General features: G+C 40.7%; 1 protein-coding gene across 1 annotated transcript in view; it reads left to right on the top strand.

The window, feature by feature from the left end:
- Copa (COPI coat complex subunit alpha) overlaps positions 1 to 20,785 on the top strand; it is a 47,213-nt gene that overhangs the window by 1,280 nt on the left and 25,148 nt on the right. The window contains exons 2-10 of the mRNA XM_038348801.2: positions 5,005 to 5,118; positions 6,134 to 6,207; positions 8,493 to 8,573; positions 8,828 to 8,904; positions 10,151 to 10,260; positions 16,085 to 16,194; positions 18,618 to 18,717; positions 19,327 to 19,462; positions 20,546 to 20,628. Coding sequence (XP_038204729.1) covers positions 5,005 to 5,118; positions 6,134 to 6,207; positions 8,493 to 8,573; positions 8,828 to 8,904; positions 10,151 to 10,260; positions 16,085 to 16,194; positions 18,618 to 18,717; positions 19,327 to 19,462; positions 20,546 to 20,628 — 885 coding nt within the window. The remainder of the gene's footprint in view (positions 1 to 5,004; positions 5,119 to 6,133; positions 6,208 to 8,492; positions 8,574 to 8,827; positions 8,905 to 10,150; positions 10,261 to 16,084; positions 16,195 to 18,617; positions 18,718 to 19,326; positions 19,463 to 20,545; positions 20,629 to 20,785) is intronic.

Raw genomic sequence — 20,785 nt, 5'->3', positions numbered from 1 at the left:
TGAGTTGGAGGCCAGTGTGGTCTACACAGTGAGCTCCAGGCCAGTCAAAGCTACAGTGAGACACTTCCAAAAAATGGTTCTGGGGCCGGAAAGATGGCTGCGTTAACAGGACTTACTGCTCTTGTAGAGGCCTGGAGTTTGGTTCCCAGGCCCCATGTTTGGCAGCTCACAGCCACCTGTAACTCCAGCTCCAGATGATCCGATCCCCTCTTCTGGACTCTGTGTGCATCTGAACTCACAGGTGCCTAGCATAATTAAAAACAAACAAACAAACAAAACCAGTTTCTGGTACTTGAGTAGATGACATGAGTCTTCATTTCCTCTCAGTTCTTTTCAGATGTCTTCTTGGTTAGTAGAAAGGGGTGGAGGAATGAGTATTTGAGAGATTGTGCAATCAGAGTTAAAACTGCATACTGTTCATACAGAGTTTGGTTCCCATCATCCATGTCATATGCCTCACAACTACATATATATACCTCCAGCTCCATGGGATCCAGTGTCCTCTTCTGTCCCCCTTCAGGCCCCTGTACTAATGTGCACATAATACCCACACAGATACACATCATTAAAAATAAAAAATAAATGTAAGTGCTAAGTTAGACGCTGTGGTTCATGTCTGTAAATCCCAGCGCGTGAGAGTCTGAGGCAGGAGAATTGCTGTTCTTTGGAGGCTACTTGGTGAGACCTGTCCAAAAGGGGAAAAAAAGAAAGATGTTAACAGTATACCATAAAAATAAAAGAAACACCATGCAAAATTGGTGTCTTTGTAAACTTGTTGATTGAGCATATTTGTACAGTGTTCTTACAACTAAGCAGTAGCTACCGGAGTTGGATGTGGTGGCTCTCACCTGTCGTCCCAGCACATGGGAGGCTAAGGCAAGAGGTTTGTTGCAAGTTTGAGACCAGCCTAAACTACAAAGTGAGCCCCTGTTTTAAAAACCCAAACATTGCTGGGTGTGGTGGCATAGAGCAGGCAGAGTTTGAGGCCAGCCTAGTCTCTAGAGTGAGTTCCAGGACAGCCAGGGCTACACAAAGAAACCTTAGCTCTGAAAAACTAAAGCCCAAACGTTTACCAGAATATTAGATGTACATATTCTAAGCCAGTGAGATGGCTCAGTGAGTAAAGGTACATCTCACCAAGTGATCGCCATGACCTACATGGAAGGAGAGAGCTGATTCTCACACATATATACCATGGCATGTGTGTATGTGGAAACAAAGACATATATACACTCTCAAATAAATGTAATGCAAACTTTTTAATGTACGTGTTCGATTTTGTAGCCATTCCATTTTCAAGTTTTTAGCCTAAAGCACTGTTAAGGCAATTGGTCTAGATTTTATATATAAACATATCTTCAGTAGATTTTTTTTTTTTTTGGTTATTTTTTGAGACAGGATTTCTCTGTGTGTCCCTGGCTGTCCTGGAACTCACTCTGTAGACCAGGCTGACCTCAAATTCACAGAGATTTGCCTGCCTCTGGCTCTTGAGTGCTGGGATAAAAGGCATGTGTAGTGTGGGGCTGCGGGCCTCGTTCCCGTTGCCCCACTCCTGGCCTCCTGGCTAGCATATGCCCCGAAATAACAACATACAAACTATATTCATTTAAACACTGCCTGGCCCATTAGTTTCAACCTCTTACTCACATCTTGATTAACCCATATCTAATAATCTGTGTAGCACCATGAAGTGGTGCCTTACCAGGAAGATTCTAGTGTACATCCATCTTGGGCCGGAGCTTCCTCGCATCTGGCTCAGAGAGCAGAGACATGGTGATTTATTAACTTCCCTTCCCAGCATTCTGTTCTGTCTACTCCGCCCACCTAAGGGCTGGCCAATCAAATGGGCCAGGCAGTTTATTAACCAATGAAATCAACTCAAACAAAAGACCCTCCCACATCAGGCATGTGCCACCACTCAGCTTCATCAGATCCTTTTGATAGCCAGAAACTAGAGGTGAAACTTAAATGTTTTCTAAGAGTAAGGTGGGTTTTTCGTTTGTTTGTTTGTTTATTGACAATGTCTCGCTATATAGCCCATGTGGGCATCAAACTCATGATGTTTCTGCTTCAGCCTCACAGGTGCCAGGATTACAGATGTGTGACACCATGCTCAGTTTGGGGGAGTGTGTGTGTGTGTGTGTGTGTGTGTTAGTGACTAAACTGGGCACCAGCCAAGCCACCTCTCTCCCACTGAAGTAAATCTCCAATTCCAAAATAGTTTAAAATGTGATAGACGAGTGAGATGACTCAGTGGTTAAAGTTCTTACCACCAAGCCTAATGATCTAAGTTCAGTCCGCAAGGCCATATGGTAGAAGAAGGGAATTGACACCTGCAAGGTTTTGTTGTTTTGTTGTTTTGTTGTTTTTTAAGGCAGTGTCTCAATATGTAGCCCACATATACATATATATGGATTGTCCTCAGACTTCCATACATGCACCATGGTACATGTGTGCCTACACGAGAACACACATGCATACACACAGTAAATAAATAAATGTAATTAAAAATTTTAAGCTTGGTGCCTTTGTTCCTTACAGTTGTAAAAAGAAAGAAAGAATGAAAATTATACTTAATTTCCACTAAGTATAAAAAGATTTATGTCATATATTTAAGTGAGAAAGGTTTGCAAAATAGCATTGTATAATTCCATGCCAATAAAATAGTAAGGCCTGTGTTTATATGTAGCTGCATTAAAAACCTGGACATACTCCAAACTGTTAACAATTCTTTTCTTCTAGTTTGTCCTTTTATCATCCTGGTGGAGTAACAAGAGATAGATTTGTTTTCCTGCCTTAAATCACTAAACAAGTAAACAAAACTACAAAGGTTTCAGACATTGATCAGTAAAGAGTACAGGAAACTATTCCTTGAGGGAAGTCCTATGTTTGTTTAGATTCGTGACAGATTTCAGGCAGTAGTGAAGGAAGAGTGAAGAACCCTGTAGTCTATCAGAGGAATAAGAGCTCAGCATTTGGGGCAACAAAGATGGCTAAACTGTGCTTGGAAAATACCAGAAATGACAGAGCACTGGAGGACTATATGGGTTCCCTTGGGCTTTTCTTAGAGTGCTAATAGGTACATGCATGTGAGAAAAAAAATCCAAAATTTAAGAAAAAGCCATCAAGAGATAGTTGTGGAGCTGGAGAGATGACTCAGTGGTTAAGAACACTTGGCACCCTTACAGAGGACCCAGGTTCAGTTCTCAGCATCTCAGTGATTATGGTGGCTCATAACCATTGGTAACTCCAGTTCCAGGGGATCTGACCTCCACAGCCACCAGGCATGCATGCGGTGAACATAGACACATACAGGCAAAATACTCATACATATGAAAAGTATTTTAAAACATTAAGAGATAGCTGGGCAGTGGTGACACACATCTTTAATCCCAGCACGTGGGAGACAGAGACAGGTGGATCTTTGTGAGTTTGAGGCCAGCCTGGTCTACAGAGAGAATTCCAGGACAGGCTCCAAAGCTACAGAGAAACCCTGTCTCAAAAAACAAAAGCAAACAAAAAAATTAAGAGATAATTTTAGAAGTTGTACATACCTATAATCTGAGCACTGGGAGGCTGAGATGGAAAGATTGTGACTTTTTAGACTAGCCTAGACATAAGAATGAGGTCATCTTTTTTAAAAAGAGAAAAAATAAATAGTAATAGAGGGCTCCAGAGATGGCTCAGTGGTTAAGAGCACTTGCTCTTCCAGAGGACACAAGTTCAGTTCCCAGAACCCATGCTAGGTGGCTCACAACCACCTGTAACTCCAGTTCCAGAGGATCCAACACATCTGGCCTTCATAGGTTTTCATAGGTACCTGCACTTATGTGTGCATACCCACACACAGACACACACCTACACATAATTAAAAAGAATACAAAAACAAATATTTTTAAGATTTATATATTTGTTTTTATGTATATATGAGTGTTCTTTCTGCATGTACACCTTTACACCAAAAGACATCAGATCCCACTATATATGGTTGTGAACCACTATGTGGTTGCTGGGAATTGAACTCAGGACCTCTGGAAGAGCAGCCAGTTCTCTTAACCTCTAAGACATCTCTCCAGCCCCACAGAAACAAATCTTTTTTGTTTGGTTGGTTTTTTGTTTGTTTTTTGTTTTTTCGAGACAGGGTTTCTCTGTAGCTTTTGGAGCCTGTCCTGGAACTAGCTCTTGTAGAACAGGTTCGCCTTGAATTCACAGAGATCTGCCTGCCTCTGCCTCCCAAGTGCTGGGATTTAAGGCGTATGCCACCACTGCCTGGCAAAAACAAATCTCAATAATAACTTTTAAATAAAGAATGGAAAGAGAAAGCAGAACAGTTATCCCTGGAGCTCACACAAAGGTGGAAATAGTCTGTGCTCCTATAAGACAAACAGAAAGGGTTTTTTTGTTGTTGTTGTTTGGTTGTTTTTTTTTTTTTGTTTGCTTGTTTTTGTGGGGCTAGAGAGATGGCTCAGCAGTTAAAGAAAGATTTCCATTAAAGAAAGACATTATTGAGCATCCTATAGAGACCCTCTGGTGGGTATTCCCTTAGCAGTGATTTCAAATTAGACCTAGACTATAAAGGCAGCTATAGACCCACAGTAACAAAACTTTAGGTCCTATCTGTCAGCTGATTCCAGCTAAGATACACCTCAGAACAAAGCCCAGCAGTGCTTAAAAAAGAAATACCTAACAATAAGATTTATTGTATTTGGTATCCCATAAAAAGCTAGCTATCAGCCGGGAGGTGGTGGCGCATGCCTTTAATCCCAGCACTCGAGGAGACAAAGGCAAGCGAATCTGTGAGTTCCAGGACAGTCTGCTCTACAAAGTAAGTTCCAGGACAGCCAGGGCCATACAAAGACACTTTAAAAATTAGGGAGAAAGCTATCAAGCATGTTGAAGGAATAGAAGATAGCCTCTGGTTGTTCCTTTTTATCAGACTTGACAAAAGAAGACATCAGGGACCCTATCTCATTGTATAATTTTCTGCTTGTCCCCATCCCCCAGGCCTAAGTTTCCATCCCAAAAGACCCTGGATCCTGACCAGTTTACACAATGGGGTCATCCAGTTATGGGACTATCGGATGTGCACTCTCATCGACAAGTTTGATGAACATGATGGTAAGTTAGTTTCTAGGGGAAATTATAAGATTTAAGTACTGGGGCTAGAGAGGTGACTCAGAGGTGAAAAGTGGAGACTGTGCATGCAGGACCTGAGTTCATTCCCTGCCCACATCAGTCCAGGGCTCACAAAACCTGGCGTGTAAGCTCCAGGGGTCTGGTCCCTGAACACATGTGCACACGCACACACACATAATAAAAATCAATATTTTTATATTCTTTGGTTGTGAGCCTAGCCTTTAACGGCTGAGCCATCTCTCCAGCCCCAAAATGAATACTTCTGAAGGCCAAGTATTTGTCATTCTATAGGGTGATTTAAACATCCCTCAAATAAGAATCCTAGTTTGACAAGGATTCCCCTAAAATTAAAGAATGTGAAAATGGAAAGAGGTAGAAACAAACAAACAAAAGCTACAAATAAGAATTTTTTTTTCTCTGTGAAACAGTCCTGGCTGTCCTGGAACTCACTCTGTAAACCAGGCTGGCCTCAAACAGAGATCAGCCTGCCTCTGCCTCTGCCTCTGCCTCTGCCTCTGCCTCTGCCTCTGCCTCTGCCTCTGCCTCTGCCTCTGCCTCTGCCTCTGCCTCTGCCTCTGCCTCCGCCTCCCGAGTGCTGGGATTAAAGGCATGTACCACCATTGCTTGGCCTATACAAATAAGAATCTTAAACCTGGGTGGTGGCTCACGCCTTTAATCCCAGCTCTTGGAGGCAGAGATAGGCAGATCTCTGAGTTCGAGGTCATCGCGGTCTACAAAGCAAAGTTCAGGACAGCTAAAACTATTACCCAGAGAAACCCTGCCTCCAAAAAAAAAAAAAAAAAAAGGCGGGTGGGGTGGCTTAGAGGGTGAACGTGCTGCTAAGCCTGAGTTTGGTGAGGTCCATCCCCGAGGCCCCTATGGTGGAAGAAGAGAATTGGCTCTGCAGCTTATTTTCTGACCTCTGCGTGTGCACTACACATAGACACTAATAAAGAGGATAACTTGCCTAACATACATTGCCTGCCTTCTTCCCTAGGTCCAGTGCGAGGTATTGACTTCCATAAGCAGCAGCCCCTGTTCGTCTCTGGAGGAGATGACTATAAGATTAAGGTACAGGCCCTCTGTCGTGGCTGGGAATAATGGATAGGAGAATGTGGTAAGGTTTGGGAACTAAGGAATTGAAAGACAGGAGAATTCATTTATAGAGGACTTGGACTTCTAGCATTATTCAAAGCACTTATCCAACAAACACTTACTGAATACTCACTGTATATCAGAAACTTTTCATTTGTGTGGGAATTGAAAGATAAGTACAAAGTAACTTTTGTTCTCAAGGAGCCTTTATTCTAATACAAGAGATAAATGTATACTCAAATAATAGCATGTATAGTGTACTAGCTGGTTTTGTATGTCAATTTGACACAAGCTAGAAGCATCAGAGAGGAACAAGCCTCAGCTGAGGAAATGCCTCGATAAGATCCAGCTGTAAGGTATCTTCTCCTTTAGTGATCATTGAGGGAGGGCCCAGCCCATGGTGCGTGGTGCCATCCCAGGGCAGGTGGTCCTGGGTTCTATAAGAGGGTGGGGTGAGTGGGCTGGGGAGCAAGCCAGTAAGCAGGATTCCTTCCTGGCCTCTCTGCATCAGCTCTTGCCTCCCAGATTCTGTTCCGTTTGAGTTTCTGTCCTGACTTCTTTCAGTGATGACTAGCAATGCTGAAGTGTAAGCCTAATGAACCCTTCCTCCCCAGATTGCTTTTTGGTCATGGTGTTTCATTGTAGCAATAGAAATCCTAACTAAGACAAATAGTTTGAATGATATATAAATACTCAAAATAGAAAAAGAACAGTCCAGGTACAGAAATGGACATGCATAGCTGGATGTGCTTGGGAATCTCTAGTTCCTTTTAGAGAGATGAAATCTAGAGGCAGTGAAAGGGGGCAGAAGATAGAGAGATCTAGAAGGTCGATAAGACCAGGAGTGCACGTTTGCTGTGCTCAGGAGTTCTCTTGTCATTACACAAGCGTGGAGCCAATACTGGGGCTTAGATAGAGGAGTGGTAGAAGATTTACATTGGTTTTATTTTTTAAATTTCTCAAATGAAGCTGGGCAGTGGTCCCAGCACTTGGGAGGAAGAGGCAGGTGGATCTCTGTGATTTTGAGGCCAACCTGCTCTACAGAGTGAGTTCCAGGACAGCCAAGACTACACCGAGAAACCCTGTCTCAAAAAACAAAACCAAAAAATTTTTTTTTCTCAAATAATAGTAAATAAAAGATTGGATAAATTGGGAAGGACTGAAGACATAGAAACCAATGAGGAAACTATTTTATAAACGTTTGGGGAAAGTGAGCAGAATCTAAACTTAGGAATACCATCTGAAGTGGAGAGAAGCAGATGGAATGAGAGCTTAAGGACAAAACCAGGGGTTGGTTGTGATGTACGTCAGAGGGATGATAAAGAAAAGTGAATGAGATACTATTCTGGTTCTTTCCCCTTCACTGCTGGGAAAGACGAGTCTGCAGTAGGTACAGTTTTCTGGAGTTTTGGAGAATGAATAATTCCGTATTGGCTCTATTGTGCTTGAAGTACCTAGGAGACTCACTGAAGATATTTGGAATTTGTCAGTAGTAAGAAGAGAGTTAAAGGATGCTGCACAGGGAATAGTTTGAATGCTAGACAAATGATAATCTAAGACAAAGAGAGGCAACTTTCCCTTGAGCCCATTCCCATATGTGGATATGTCCTACATTCTGTGGTTTTTCTTTGAGAAGCCTGTATTCGTGCTCTTGGGTGTGCCTTACTTTCTTCTGAGTACCTCTCTTTCTCTTACCCCTGGTGCTTAAGTCTGCATTAAGATTCCTGTATTAAATACCAGCTATACTTGACCGGAAAAAGAAGAAAAATTGAATAACTAAGAGTAATTTTATAGTTTGGAGATAAACCAAAGAAAATCTAAGGAAGAAGGAAGTTTAGGGAAAAATGAAGTCGTCAGAATAAATCCAGATGAAGAAGAAACCTCTAGATTGCTGAGTAAGGAGTTTGTTAGTAATAGTAACACCTTAACGTTAGGTGAGATAGTCAACAGAATGTAGACAGATCTAAAGGTAAATATAGTGCAGCAACTTTGGATCTCCAAAACTAGATTTCTAAGTGAAATGCTTACCTAATGTTTTGAAGTTTAGCACCATATAAAACTGGGTCTCAGCACTCAGGAATTGGAGGCAGGATTAGCAATTCAAGGTCATTGTTGGCCATATAGTAAGTGCGAGTGTAGGAGTTTCTATGTATATGAAACCCCTGTTTCAAACAAGCAAGCAAACAAAAGGAACCCAGTGAGACTTTCTTAAGTCCAAGGTGTTTATGTCTTATTCTGTGGTTGAATTTCTGTCTTTTCAGGTTTGGAATTATAAACTTCGGCGCTGCCTCTTCACATTGCTTGGGCACTTGGATTATATCCGTACCACATTTTTTCATCATGTAAGTGGCTGTTTACCTTCATTATGCAGTGTTCTGTAATCTCTCCACAGTAATCTCTATACCTGGCACTAGAGCTCCAGCTGTGAATAAGAAGCTGGGCACTGTGACTGCATAGCTTAAGGCTAGCTTAAACTACATAGTGAACCCTGTCTGAAAAACAAGGGCTGGGTGTAATTTAGTGATGCTAGAACACTTGTCAAGTGTGCACACTGAGAGAACGAGATTGTCCTAGCCCTGTCTGAAATGTCTTTCAGGAGTATCCTTGGATTCTGAGTGCCTCAGATGACCAAACCATTCGTGTGTGGAACTGGCAATCTAGAACCTGTGTCTGGTAAACCAAGAGGCAGTAGCCTCACAAAAAGGGTCTAATTCTTTCTAAATACTTACAATCAGCTTCTTCTCAGGTCAGTCATCTTCCTTCCCAGGCAGGCCATATCTACTGATTAATTACTGATCATATTTGTAGGATTCTTTTAAATATAATAATATTAGCCTAGATTTTGTGATGTCTTAACAAGAATAGGTCATAAAACTAGACTTTTAGAGTAGAACGTTTAGATCCATTTTCAGTTCTATGTCCATAAAACTGGAGTTGTAATATAGACAATGAGTCTCACTTAGTGTTTGGGCTGGTCCTCTAGTAGAATTGCCATAAGAATTTCCAACTTCAGCCACTAAAGGTATTCTACTAAAATCAGTCAAGTGTATTTCCTATATGAATTACTAATATTGCATTTATTTTCATATTTTTATAAGTCTTTAATCTGAGAGTAATCTTGGTTCCATGAAATTAGTAATATTTAAATATTAAACAATTAGTGTTAGAAAGAGAATTATTGGAAAAAGCAAAAAGGTGCCTTGCAAGCCTGGTGACCTGAGTTTGATCCATGTAAAGGGGAGGAGAGAACTGACTCCACGTGGCACCCACCCACTGTTGCCACTGCACTAAGAAGATAACTTTTTTTTTTTTTTTTTTTTTTTTTTTTGGTCTATTTGAGACAGGGTTTCTCTGTGTAGCCCTGGCTGTCCTAGAACTTGCTCTGTAGACCAGTCTGGTCTCAAACCCACAGAGATCTGCTTGCCTCTGCCTTCTGGCTGGGGTCAAAGGCATGTGCCATCACTGCCTGGCCAAAAAACTATATATTTTTAAAAAGGAGCTATTAGGCCGGGCGGTGGTGGCGCACGCCTTCAATGCCAGCACTCGGGAGGCAGAGGCAGGCGGATCTCTGTGAGTTCGAGACCAGCCTGGTCTACAAGAGCTAGTTTCAGGACAGGCTCCAAAGCTACAGAGAAACCCTGTCTCGAAAAACCAAAAAAAAAAAAAAAAAAAAAAAGGAGCTATTAGCTGGACATGCCTTTAATCCCAGCACTTGGAATCAAAAGAACCACAAAACAAAATAGCAGAAAAGGAACCATTGTTAGCACAGGTGTCATTGCTTATTACTAGTTTAGAATTGTTAGGATGGCTTACATTGCTTCCACAAAAATATGAGAAAAGCATCCACTGACTGTGAAGAAAGCATTTAGCTTAGGAGTCTGTTGATTTCTACCTTTAATTGAATGTTTTTTCCTTGCAGTGTGTTAACGGGACACAACCATTATGTAATGTGTGCCCAGTTCCACCCCTCTGAAGACCTGGTGGTGTCCGCTAGCCTGGACCAGACTGTCCGCGTTTGGGATATTTCTGGTGAGCTGCCCAAGTTCAGGGGACAATCTAGTCACGTCTGGCGCAAAACTGCAATTGCTTAAAACAGCAAGGGTATTTGGCTTCGAACAACAAAATTCAGAATTTCCATTTCTGTATAATATCTTTGTTTTTGAAGGTATTGAATCTGCTTTGATGTTCATGTTAGCAGTATTTTCTATGAACGCGACTTACTCTAGGAAGCTAATTTGATTTCTTTAGTTACCTCAGATTTTCATTGAAATATGTACATCTGGGCTGGAGAGATGACTCAGCAGTTAAGAGCACTGGCTGTTCTTCCAGAGGTCCCAGGTTCAATTCCCTGCACACACATGACAGCTCACAGTTGTCTGTAACTCCAGTTCCAGGGTATCTGATACCTTCACACCAATGCACATAAAATAAAGTTAAATAAGTTATTTTTTTTAAAAAGTACATCTGATTTATTTGATTAAGAACCAAGCTTTCCACTCAAGTAAAATACATATTTTACAGAAAAGAAAAATGAAAATATGTAAGTAAATGGGATTTGTGAATCCTGTTGCCTTATTTATAAATAGAAAAGTCTCCCTATTAGATTTCTTCTATAATAAGGAACATAGAATGGGAAGGAGTTGGTGACTTTTGTATTCAGAATACCTTTTAATAAGCTTTCTGAGGGCTGAAGAAATGGCTCAGTGGTTAAGAGCACCGCCTGCTCATCTAAAGGTCCTGAGTTCAATTCCCAGCAACCACATGGTGGCTTACAACCATCTGTAATGAGATCTGGTGCCTTCTTCTGGCCTGCAGACATGCATGTAGGCAGAATACTGTATACACAATAAATAAATCTTAAAAAAAAATAAGCTTTCTGAGCCCTTTGAATAATTAGGCGAAGTCCTCCTGTCATAATTTATATATAATTTTTGAGATAAAGATTGAAATTTTAATGTCATACGGAGATCTAAAATGTTGCCACATGGAGAATACTGAGAGAGAATGCTGTCTATGACATGCATAGAGGGGCTTCATGCTGGAATAGGGAACCGAGACTCTAAATACTGTGCTCTCTGCCCAGTTAAATTTAAAAAACAAAAAACCTCACTCACTGAATTATCTTTATTTGCCACTTCAGAAATTCTGAGATTGGGTTCTTAGGAAAGTTATATGAGACTGCAAAACAGCATTTCTTCCCTAAATAGGAAGGCCCTTGTGGATCCTTACCTGCTTTTCTGTGAAAGTGAAGGGTTTAGCTTTCCCTTTCTATAAAGTGCTAAAGTGATAATTACCCAGCTTCCTCTGACAGTGCTGGGCTCGGACCGTTTAGGAGTTGCTGCTTTTATAAACCATCAGTGCAAACTTTGGATTCCTGAATACAGTGATTGGAATGTTATCGCAGCATTTACAATTTATTTATTGTAGAAATAAACCAAGGGAATTTGGGCACGGTCTTGCATGCTATAATCCCAACACTTAGGAAGTAGAAGCGGGAGGATCAGAAATTCAAAGTCATTCTTGACTACATAATGAGTTTAAGGCCAGCCAGGGCTATATGAGACGCTGTCTCAAAGAACCAAACCAAAGGAAAAACAAAACAAAACAAAAAACAAAACCCAAACAAGTCAAGGAGAAAAGAGGGCAGTTGGAGAGTAGTCACTGTATCATGCTGTCTCTGCAGTTTTCCAAAGCTTAGAATTACAGGACGTGGTGTAAACAAGATGGTTTGGGAGATAGGGCCATTATGTTCATCCTCTAGGGCTTTGCCATTGCAGTTTTCTGTCAGACCGACTAGGCTATTTGAAGTACACCCAGATGTGACCAGCCATGCCAACAGGAGGAGCTTGGTACAGGCTTTGTGAGCCTGTGCCCTCTCCTCACTGCCAGTACTGGGGAGCTTAGCATTCACTCTGCAGTAACCTGGCTGTGACTTTCCATACGGTTGCTCCATGCTCACATTCAAGACACACTCTCTGCTCGGAATATATGCACTAATGAGGTCGGCTCCCAGCCTGTGCTGTCCCCGCTGATCAGGGAAAGCTATGTAGAATAGTCTTAAGTTCTGTGAGAAAGGTGCTGGAGGAAGTATCTTGAGTGATTTTTCTCAGTTCTCCCAGGAATTGTGTACAGCTAATTCTATCCTAGAATATATGTTAATTTTATGCTACACAGTTGTTTTTAGGTACTAGGGGTTCATCCCCAGAACATTGAGTTGAGAAAGGCCCCTATACCGCTCCACTTTAAAAGTACTGCTTTGCCATCTGCTGCTAGCACAGCATGTTCCCTGTGGTCTAACTAAAGTGACTTGGGAAATGTATTTTAAAAAATCTGTTAATTAAAATAAGAAGCGATTTGGGGAAGTAACGTGGCTAGGTTCTCATTTGTGACCATGAAATGCCCAGGGCAAGAAGTACTTTCTTCAACTTTAGCAGGCAGAAAGCATGTTTGCATCAAAGTTAAGGGCCTTAGATTAGAGGAGTGAGGGAGAGTATGACCTCAGTGGGGTTTGTGTTGCTCTTGAATGTGTGGGTTGCATGGATGGCTATGTGGTATTGCAGTTGCTGTAATTTGTAGATGGTATAGTGAGAATGATGTACTAACTTGCTGTACTAATGTGAACGCATCTACTATTTCTCTGCTGACTGCTGACTTAAAATAATCCTTTAACTAGAGTGGAAGGCAATGTTTTGGTATTTGAGTAAGCAGAAGAGCATTTGGGTTAGACTTTTTAACATATTTTTCTGTCCTCAAAATTAGCATAATCTTCAGAATTCCATTTTGCTTTATTTCCGGTTAGTCTGAAACAGTAAGAGAAACCAACTTTCTGGTCTCTTAGGGACTGACGATAACATTTCCAAGGCAGGAAAGGACCTTCTGAATAAGGGAATGAATGTACCCAAATTTAGGGGATTGTGACGTTTCTCATTATTTTGACTCTTGAAAAGAACACTCTAAATTAGTGAGTAACACTTTAAAGGCAAAGCCGTCCCTTAACATCTTTCCCATGTGAATTTAGCCCCCCGGAACTTACTAAAACCTGAATATTCTGTGAGCCTGGAAAACAATCATTAGTTTTTAGGGGAACAGTTTAAAAACTAGCTGTGGAAGATGGGTTTCAGCTTGTGCTTCCAAGTAAACTGTCAGTTAAATTATTTTAATATGCTTACACCTTTGCATGTCAACCCATATAATTCAGGCTCACTCTTTGAAATATCTACTAGAATATATTAATATGCTGCCAAATCCTTTGCTCATCCCTCTCTCTTTACTGCTTCCTCTGGTCCCCACTGGGAGGCATATAATAACTGGTCCATTCTGAGAGTGTTCTCCTCTCCCTCTGGATTTGGGTAGCTGCTGTAGAAATTTTCCATCTGTCGCTCAGTCCTAGTGAGTGGCTTGTCAAAGGCTCAAATATTTCTTCTCTAAGTATCTTTTCACTGCCTGTCACTATTCATCTGTTTCGCCCTTCCCCTTTTCTTGGATCATTGCAGGCAAGTGCAACAAAGACTTTAATTTTGTCATGCAGCTTTCATTTTAATGTGTTTGTTGAAGGTTATTGGAGGTGAAGTTCCTCACAGCTGTCTGCTTTTGTATTTGTCTTTGAACCTATTTCATACATTAGCCTCATTAGAAAAAGTTGACAGACCCTATTAAAGGGACAAATGAAATAAGTCAAAGGCATACTTATGACCATGTATTAATGAAGCTTGAGGAGAGTGCTTTTTTTTTTTTTTTTTTTTTTTTTTTTTTGGTTTTTTTTTTTTTTTTTTTTTTTTGTTTTTCGAGACAGGAGAGAGTGCTTTTTTTTATAACTTTTATGTCTCTATACCTACAAAGAATCTCTTGAATTAGGCATAAGCTAAGTTATTAGATTAAAACCGTTCTCTGATGCTGATGTTAGGTACTATTCTAATAGAAGAAATACAGTATAGTTTAAAACAATGGTGATAAGTTCATTGAGCTTAACTTTTTTTTCTTTCTCTACAGATACCACATTTTAGTCTGAAGCTTCTTAGGTTTTATTTTTAATTATATGTTTTATTTAGTCCCTATTTTAAAATACTGTCTGTTTAAAAAAAATTAACAAATACTAAGTAACTTTTTCTTAACCATTTTTTTCTCCCAAATATTTTTAAAGGATTTTCATCCCTATTTCGTTTTGTTATGTACAATTTGGTATGATATCCATGATTATTATTACCTATCTCTAAGGGTTGTTATCAGAATTAAATCTGATACTGGTGCTTTGTACTATAATTTTGCTTCTGTTTTTTTTTTTTATTGGTTTTTCGAGACAATATATCTCTGTGTAGTTTTGGAACCTGTCCTGGAACTAGCTTTTGTAGACCAAGTTGGTCTCAGGCTCACAGAGATCCACCTGCCTCTGCCTCCCAAGTGCTGGGATTAAAGGCGTGCACCAGCACCACCCACCTTTGCTTCTGGTTTTAACACAAGTAGTCAACTTTCCACCAGTCCTCCCTGCCCAGACCAGCCTTGAAACTCACTAATAGCCCAGGTTCAACTTGTGGCAGTCCTCCTGCCTCTAACTCCTGAGTGCTAAAATTGCATGTATAAGCCAACACAACTTACTTCAAGTAGTTATCTTTTAAAGATTTCTAGATGAATCACAAACATGATCATCCACAAAAAAGACACTTCTCATCCTGGTATCTTTTGCCTATCATTTAAAAATTATCAGTCAGGCGGTGGCAGCTCATGTCTTTAATCCCAGCACTTGGGAGGCAGAGGCAAGTAGATCTCTGTGAGTCTGAGGTCAGTCTGGTCTACAGAGTGAGGTCCAGGAGAGCCAGGACCACACAATGAAACCACGTCTCGAAAAACAAAAACAAAAAAATTATCAGCTAATAATTCCCCCCAGTGAAACTAGCATCTGTTGGCTTTAATGGAAAAATACATATGTTATATCTATAAGCAGTTTTTTATGCAAGAACATGAGAAATCAAACAGTTGTAATTATTTGGTGTCTTGTCCAAGAGGCAAGTAGGTGTGAGTACACTTTTTGCTAGTACCTTATTGCTGTATCTTCTCATAGTATATATAATAGTTCTTCCAAACTAGGTGACTGTTTGGTTTAATATGTGTAGTTCTGCAGTGCATCTGGAACGCCTCTGCACATTGCTTCCAGTTTGGGACACACTAAAACACTAAAGCACAAACTCCCCCGGGGCATTTCTTCAAATTGCTTCTATCGTGAGGATTGGAGATACGGCTCAGCATTTAAGAGCACTGACCACTCTTCCATAGAACCTGGGGGTTCAGTTCCCAGCACCGACTTAGCAGCTTACAAATATCTGTAACTTCAGTTCCAGAGGATACGAAGCCCTCTTCTGGCCTCTGCAGGCACTGGTCATGAATGTGGTCACACACATGTATATGCAGGCAAACCCCCATACTCATCAAATAATAAAATACATTTTTTGAAAAAAAAATTAAAAAGTAAAAAAATAAAATTTTAAGATGGGAAAAGGTTGCTATAGGTTTTATGACCCTGAAAGTAGACATTGAGTGATTGCCATTTGAGGCCACATTTAGAGAAGATTGAAGAATGGAAAGTGCTATTAATCTGAAATAGACAGCTCTTTGAGATGAGATTTAATGAACTGAGTTGTGTTGGAAGTTTGGGCTGGCTCCTAGCAGGGGTTGTGTAAGTGTTAAGGAAGGAGCTAGTGCACACATAGAGGTATTTGTGAGCTCCTTTCCTCCTTTTCTCTAGGTTTACCTGCCTGGTTCATTTTATCTTATTCTTTCGATATACCTTTATGCAGTTCTGCTACTTTGCTCTTATGACATTATATTTGCATCTTTCATTCCACTCCTTAACCCTCCAAAGGTCTGAGGAAAAAAAATTTGTCTCCTGGTGCTGTGGAGTCAGATGTGAGAGGAATAACCGGGGTTGATCTGTTTGGAACTACAGATGCAGTGGTGAAGCACGTACTCGAGGTATTTATCTCTGTTGCTGTTGGTGAGTATGTGCTGCCCGCTAGGGAAAAGTCTCAGTATGCTGTTCATTTTACTTTCATCTCTGTATGGGTGTGTGATGTGTGTAGGTGTGTGCCTCAACATATGTGTGGAGTCCAGAGGACAAGTTTGTAGAGTTGGCTCTCTCCATCTTTTTTTGAGTCCCAGGATTTGAACTGTGACTTAGGGAGTGAGCATTTTATCCACTGAGCCATCTTGCTGGCCAACGATTTTTCATTCTTTCAGCAAATATGTAAGTATTGGGCACCATTTGAGGTTTGGAGAATAGAACTGTAAGTAAGCCAACAGTGAAAGGGAGAGATATGCCATCTTATAAACCCAGTGGGGAGAAAGGAAGAAAACTGGACATGTGCTCCATCCCTGTCACAAAGCATAACCCATTATTAGGCTTGTGGAAGGAAGGCTCCTAAAGAAAGTCAGTGAGAGCCGGGCAGTGGTGGTGCATGCCTTTAATCCCAGCACTAGAGAGGCAGAGAGAGGCAGATCTGTATGAGTTCGCGACCAGCCTGGTCTACAAGAGCTAGTTCCAGGGCAGGTTTCAAAGCTACAGAGAAACTCTGTCTTGAAAAAACAGAAAAAAGAGAAAGTCAGTGAGAAGGACCAAAAGCCAATTTTATATGAGAAACTTCATTAATGATGAGAAATGGAAAAGAAACTAGGTTTTCTGGTGGTGGTGGTGGTGGTGGTGCACACCTTTTATCCCAACACTTGGGAGGCAGAGGCAGGTGGATCTCTGTGACTTTGAGGCCAGCCTGGTCTACAGGAGCTAGTTCCAGGACAGCGAGGACTGTAGCACAGAGAAACCCTGTCTCAAAAAACCAGAAAAAGAGTCTAAACCACATAACTACTCACTGAAATACATATTATTTGAATCAAAGCTGCCTTATCTATAATTCTGTCAAAGAATGAGGTACAGTAGAATAGGGACACTCTTGAGTCATCATTCTTAAACTTTCATAGGGATTCTCAAGAGTTTATTTATGTATTTTATCTGTCAATATTAGCCATATTTTAAATGAAGCAGATTTTTTTATTTTTAGGTATAAGAGTGATTTACTTTTGGGGGAACAAGGAGGAGTGGAGGGAAGGGAAACTGGTTGGGATGTATTGTATGAGAGAAGAATCTATTTTCAATTAAAAAAATTTAAGTGTTTTACTTGCAAGTATATCTGTACCATATGAATGTCTGATGCCTTCAGAGGCCATCAGAGGGCACTAGATCCCTTAGGACTGGAGTTACAGGCAGTTTTATGAACAGTCATATATGGTTGCTGGGAACCAAACCTGGGTGGGTCCTTTTCAAGAAAAGTCAGTATTCTTAACCAGTGAACCATCTCTTCAGCCCCTTGTTTTTTGTTTTTATTTTTTTGTTTGTGCTAGGAATTAAACTTGGTACCTTGCACATAGTAAACAGATGCTCTACCATTGAATTGAATTACACCCCCAGCCTAAGACTGAGGGCCTTTAAAAAGATGGGCTCTGTCAGCATATATCTCATTAACTGTCAGAGCAATGATGTCATCACCTATCATGTATCCTATGGAAAATATGGCTAATAACAATAAAGGCAAATAAAGTCTTAGGATTAGGAAAGTAGCTTTGAGTTTACAGACTTCCTGATGGCTCTTGGAACTCCTCCAAAGGATTCCAGATCATGCTCTGAGAACTTCAGCATTAACTTATAAAGTAGGTCTTTATACTTAAGAATTTACAAGTACTTGGAGCAATAAAACATACATAGACAAGTAAAAAGGAAGGCAAAACATACTAAATACAAATAAAATTAGCCCGGCGGTGGTGGTGCATGCCTTTAATTCCAGCACTCAGGAGGCAGAGGCAGGCGGATCTCTGTGAGTTTGAGGCCAGCTTGATCTACAAGAGCTAGTTCCAGGACAGGCTGCCAAGCTACAGAGAAACCCTGTCTTAAGAAAACAAAACAAAACATAAATAAATAAATAAATAAATAAATAAATAAATAAATAAATAAATAAATCTGAATTTCCTGGTGGAAATCTTTGGAACGACCCGTGAGAATTTGAAGTAAGTGGACATATTGACATGGCTATTCTAATGTTCAAACCAGAAGACTGAAGGAGAAAGGTCTAGAGTTTAAACCCAACTCAATCTATACAACAAGACCCTGTCTTTAAAAACCATATCAAATGAAAATAAAACATTAACAAATGGACTTTAAAGTGGCACAGATCCTTGAGTCTTTTTACTTGAAGAGTGTTTCAGAGGGCTGGGGAAATAGCTCAGTGGTCTTAGCATATCCAAGGCCCTGAGTTAGAGTGCCCGAATTGCAGAAAAAGAAATACCAGTGTGATTGCTTTGAATTGTGTCTTTAAAGCAGTTTTGGAAGATTCACCTTGTCTTTTTAACAGGGCCATGATCGTGGAGTAAACTGGGCCGCCTTCCACCCCACCATGCCCCTTATTGTGTCTGGGGCAGACGACCGACAAGTGAAGATCTGGCGCATGAATGGTGAGTAAGGCTGTGGTGGTGCTGCCGTATCCGTATTGTTCCTAGGAGTTCAAAGCCAGCTTGTACAACACAGCAAAACTGTATCTTCTCAGAAAAGAGGGTGTTGGGGATAGAATAACAAAACCACACAGACAAACAATACATAAAGAGGAAAAGACTTACATAAAATCATTGCCCCATTTGGGGAAAAATTATTTTAGTATTTTTGCAATAATACTTAACACTTGATTAAGAGTATCATAGCTAGACATGGTGGTATATTTTTGCAGTCTTAGCATGTATGATGTTGATCACAAGTACAAGACCAGCCTGAGCCACATAGCTAAACCTCATCTCTTCAAAACATTGGGGCTGTAGAGATAGCTCAGTGGACCTTCAGAGGACCTGATTTTGGTTCCTGACATAGCACCTATGTCAGACTTCTCACAACCACCTGATACTCCAGCTCTGGGGATCCTGGCCTCCACAGGCACTGTACTTAGCTGCACAAACTCACACACAGATACACACATAATTAAAACAAATAAAATCTTTTTTTTTTAAAGGATGTTGGATTTATAGATGTTAGACTTATAGAGAATTGTGGTAATAATTCCTTTTGTTCTTCAGAGTCAAAGGCATGGGAGGTTGACACCTGCCGGGGCCATTACAACAATGTGTCTTGTGCTGTTTTCCACCCTCGCCAAGAGTTGATCCTCAGCAATTCTGAGGACAAGAGTATCCGAGTCTGGGATATGTCTAAGCGGTAAGGATATTATTGTTATGTGACTTTCTTATTCTCTGTCTTTGAAAATTAGATTAGAAACCAACCATGGTAGCACATACCTGTAATGTCAGCACTTGGGTGTTGGCAGGGGTCATCTTCTGCTGTATGGTGAGTTGGAGGCCAACCAAGGTTACCTGAGACCCTGTCTCAAAAATTAAAAAACAACAAAAGATGAGTGAGACGGCTCAGCAGGTAAAGTCACTTTGCACACAAGATTGATGGCCTGCTTTAATCCTGAGCCTGCAGCAGCAGAAGAGAACCATCTCCCAAAAGAGAACCATCTCCCAAAAGCAAGTTGTCCTCTGACTTTCACATGAGAAGGTCATGTGCACATGTGCACACCTTGTATGTTAATACTTTTTTTTTTTTTTTTTTTTTGGTTTTTCGAGACAGGATTTCCCTGTAGTTTCTGGAGCCTGTCCTGGAACTAGCTCTTGTAGACCAGGCTGGCCTCGAACTCAAAGATCCGCCTGCCTCTGCCTCCCGAGTGCTGGGATTAAAGGCGTGCGCCACCACCGCCTGGCCTAATACTTTTTTTTTTAAAGGAAAGGGAAAAGTTAGAATATTTCTTTCTCTTTAGCATGAAGAAAAGTCAAGCCCTACATTATGAAAATTTGAAGGGTATAGTTCTTTGTGGTAAAAGTGTTTGCCTATCATGCATGAGACCCTAAATTTAATGACCACTGCTGTTAAAATCAATAAGCAAACAAACCTTAGAGACTGAAATATCAACACATATTTATTAGATAGAAATCTCCGTGTATTCTTTTTTCTCCTCTAAACTTAAATGTGATTTTTTTTCTTCTTGGATGTTTAGCTAAGGAGGTGAGAACTGGGAAGTGAGCGTGCAGTAGGAAGTAATAAGGGAGAAGCTGACGAGTTGCAGTAATAGGATCAGTTTGTCCTTGAAGACTGTATCCTGGCACACAACTTCATCTGTACTGTTTGTGTGCCTGATCCACTTTCAAAGTCAGCTTATGTGCTTTCTGTCAGTTCTCTTGTGTATGTTGTACTGAAGTTTCAGAATTAACCGTTTTCTTTGTGTACCTTTTCATTTCCTAGGACTGGGGTTCAGACCTTCCGCAGGGATCATGATCGTTTCTGGGTCCTAGCTGCCCACCCCAACCTTAACCTTTTTGCAGCAGGTGAGGGCCATTTCTTATACCACCCCTCTGATTTAGTTAAACGTTTGTAAGATTTGAAAGTGGGTTTTCATCAGTTTTGTCTCCAGTGTGTGGCAATAAGATAACAAAAAGAAGCAGAATTCTCAGAGCCATCTAATTGAAGTGCTTCTCATTTTTA

This window comes from Arvicola amphibius, chromosome 12, assembly GCF_903992535.2.
Source record: "Arvicola amphibius chromosome 12, mArvAmp1.2, whole genome shotgun sequence".
Taxonomy (NCBI): domain Eukaryota; kingdom Metazoa; phylum Chordata; class Mammalia; order Rodentia; family Cricetidae; genus Arvicola; species Arvicola amphibius.
The sequence above is the reverse complement of the archived record's forward strand: the minus strand, read 5'-3'. Positions and strand labels throughout refer to the sequence as shown.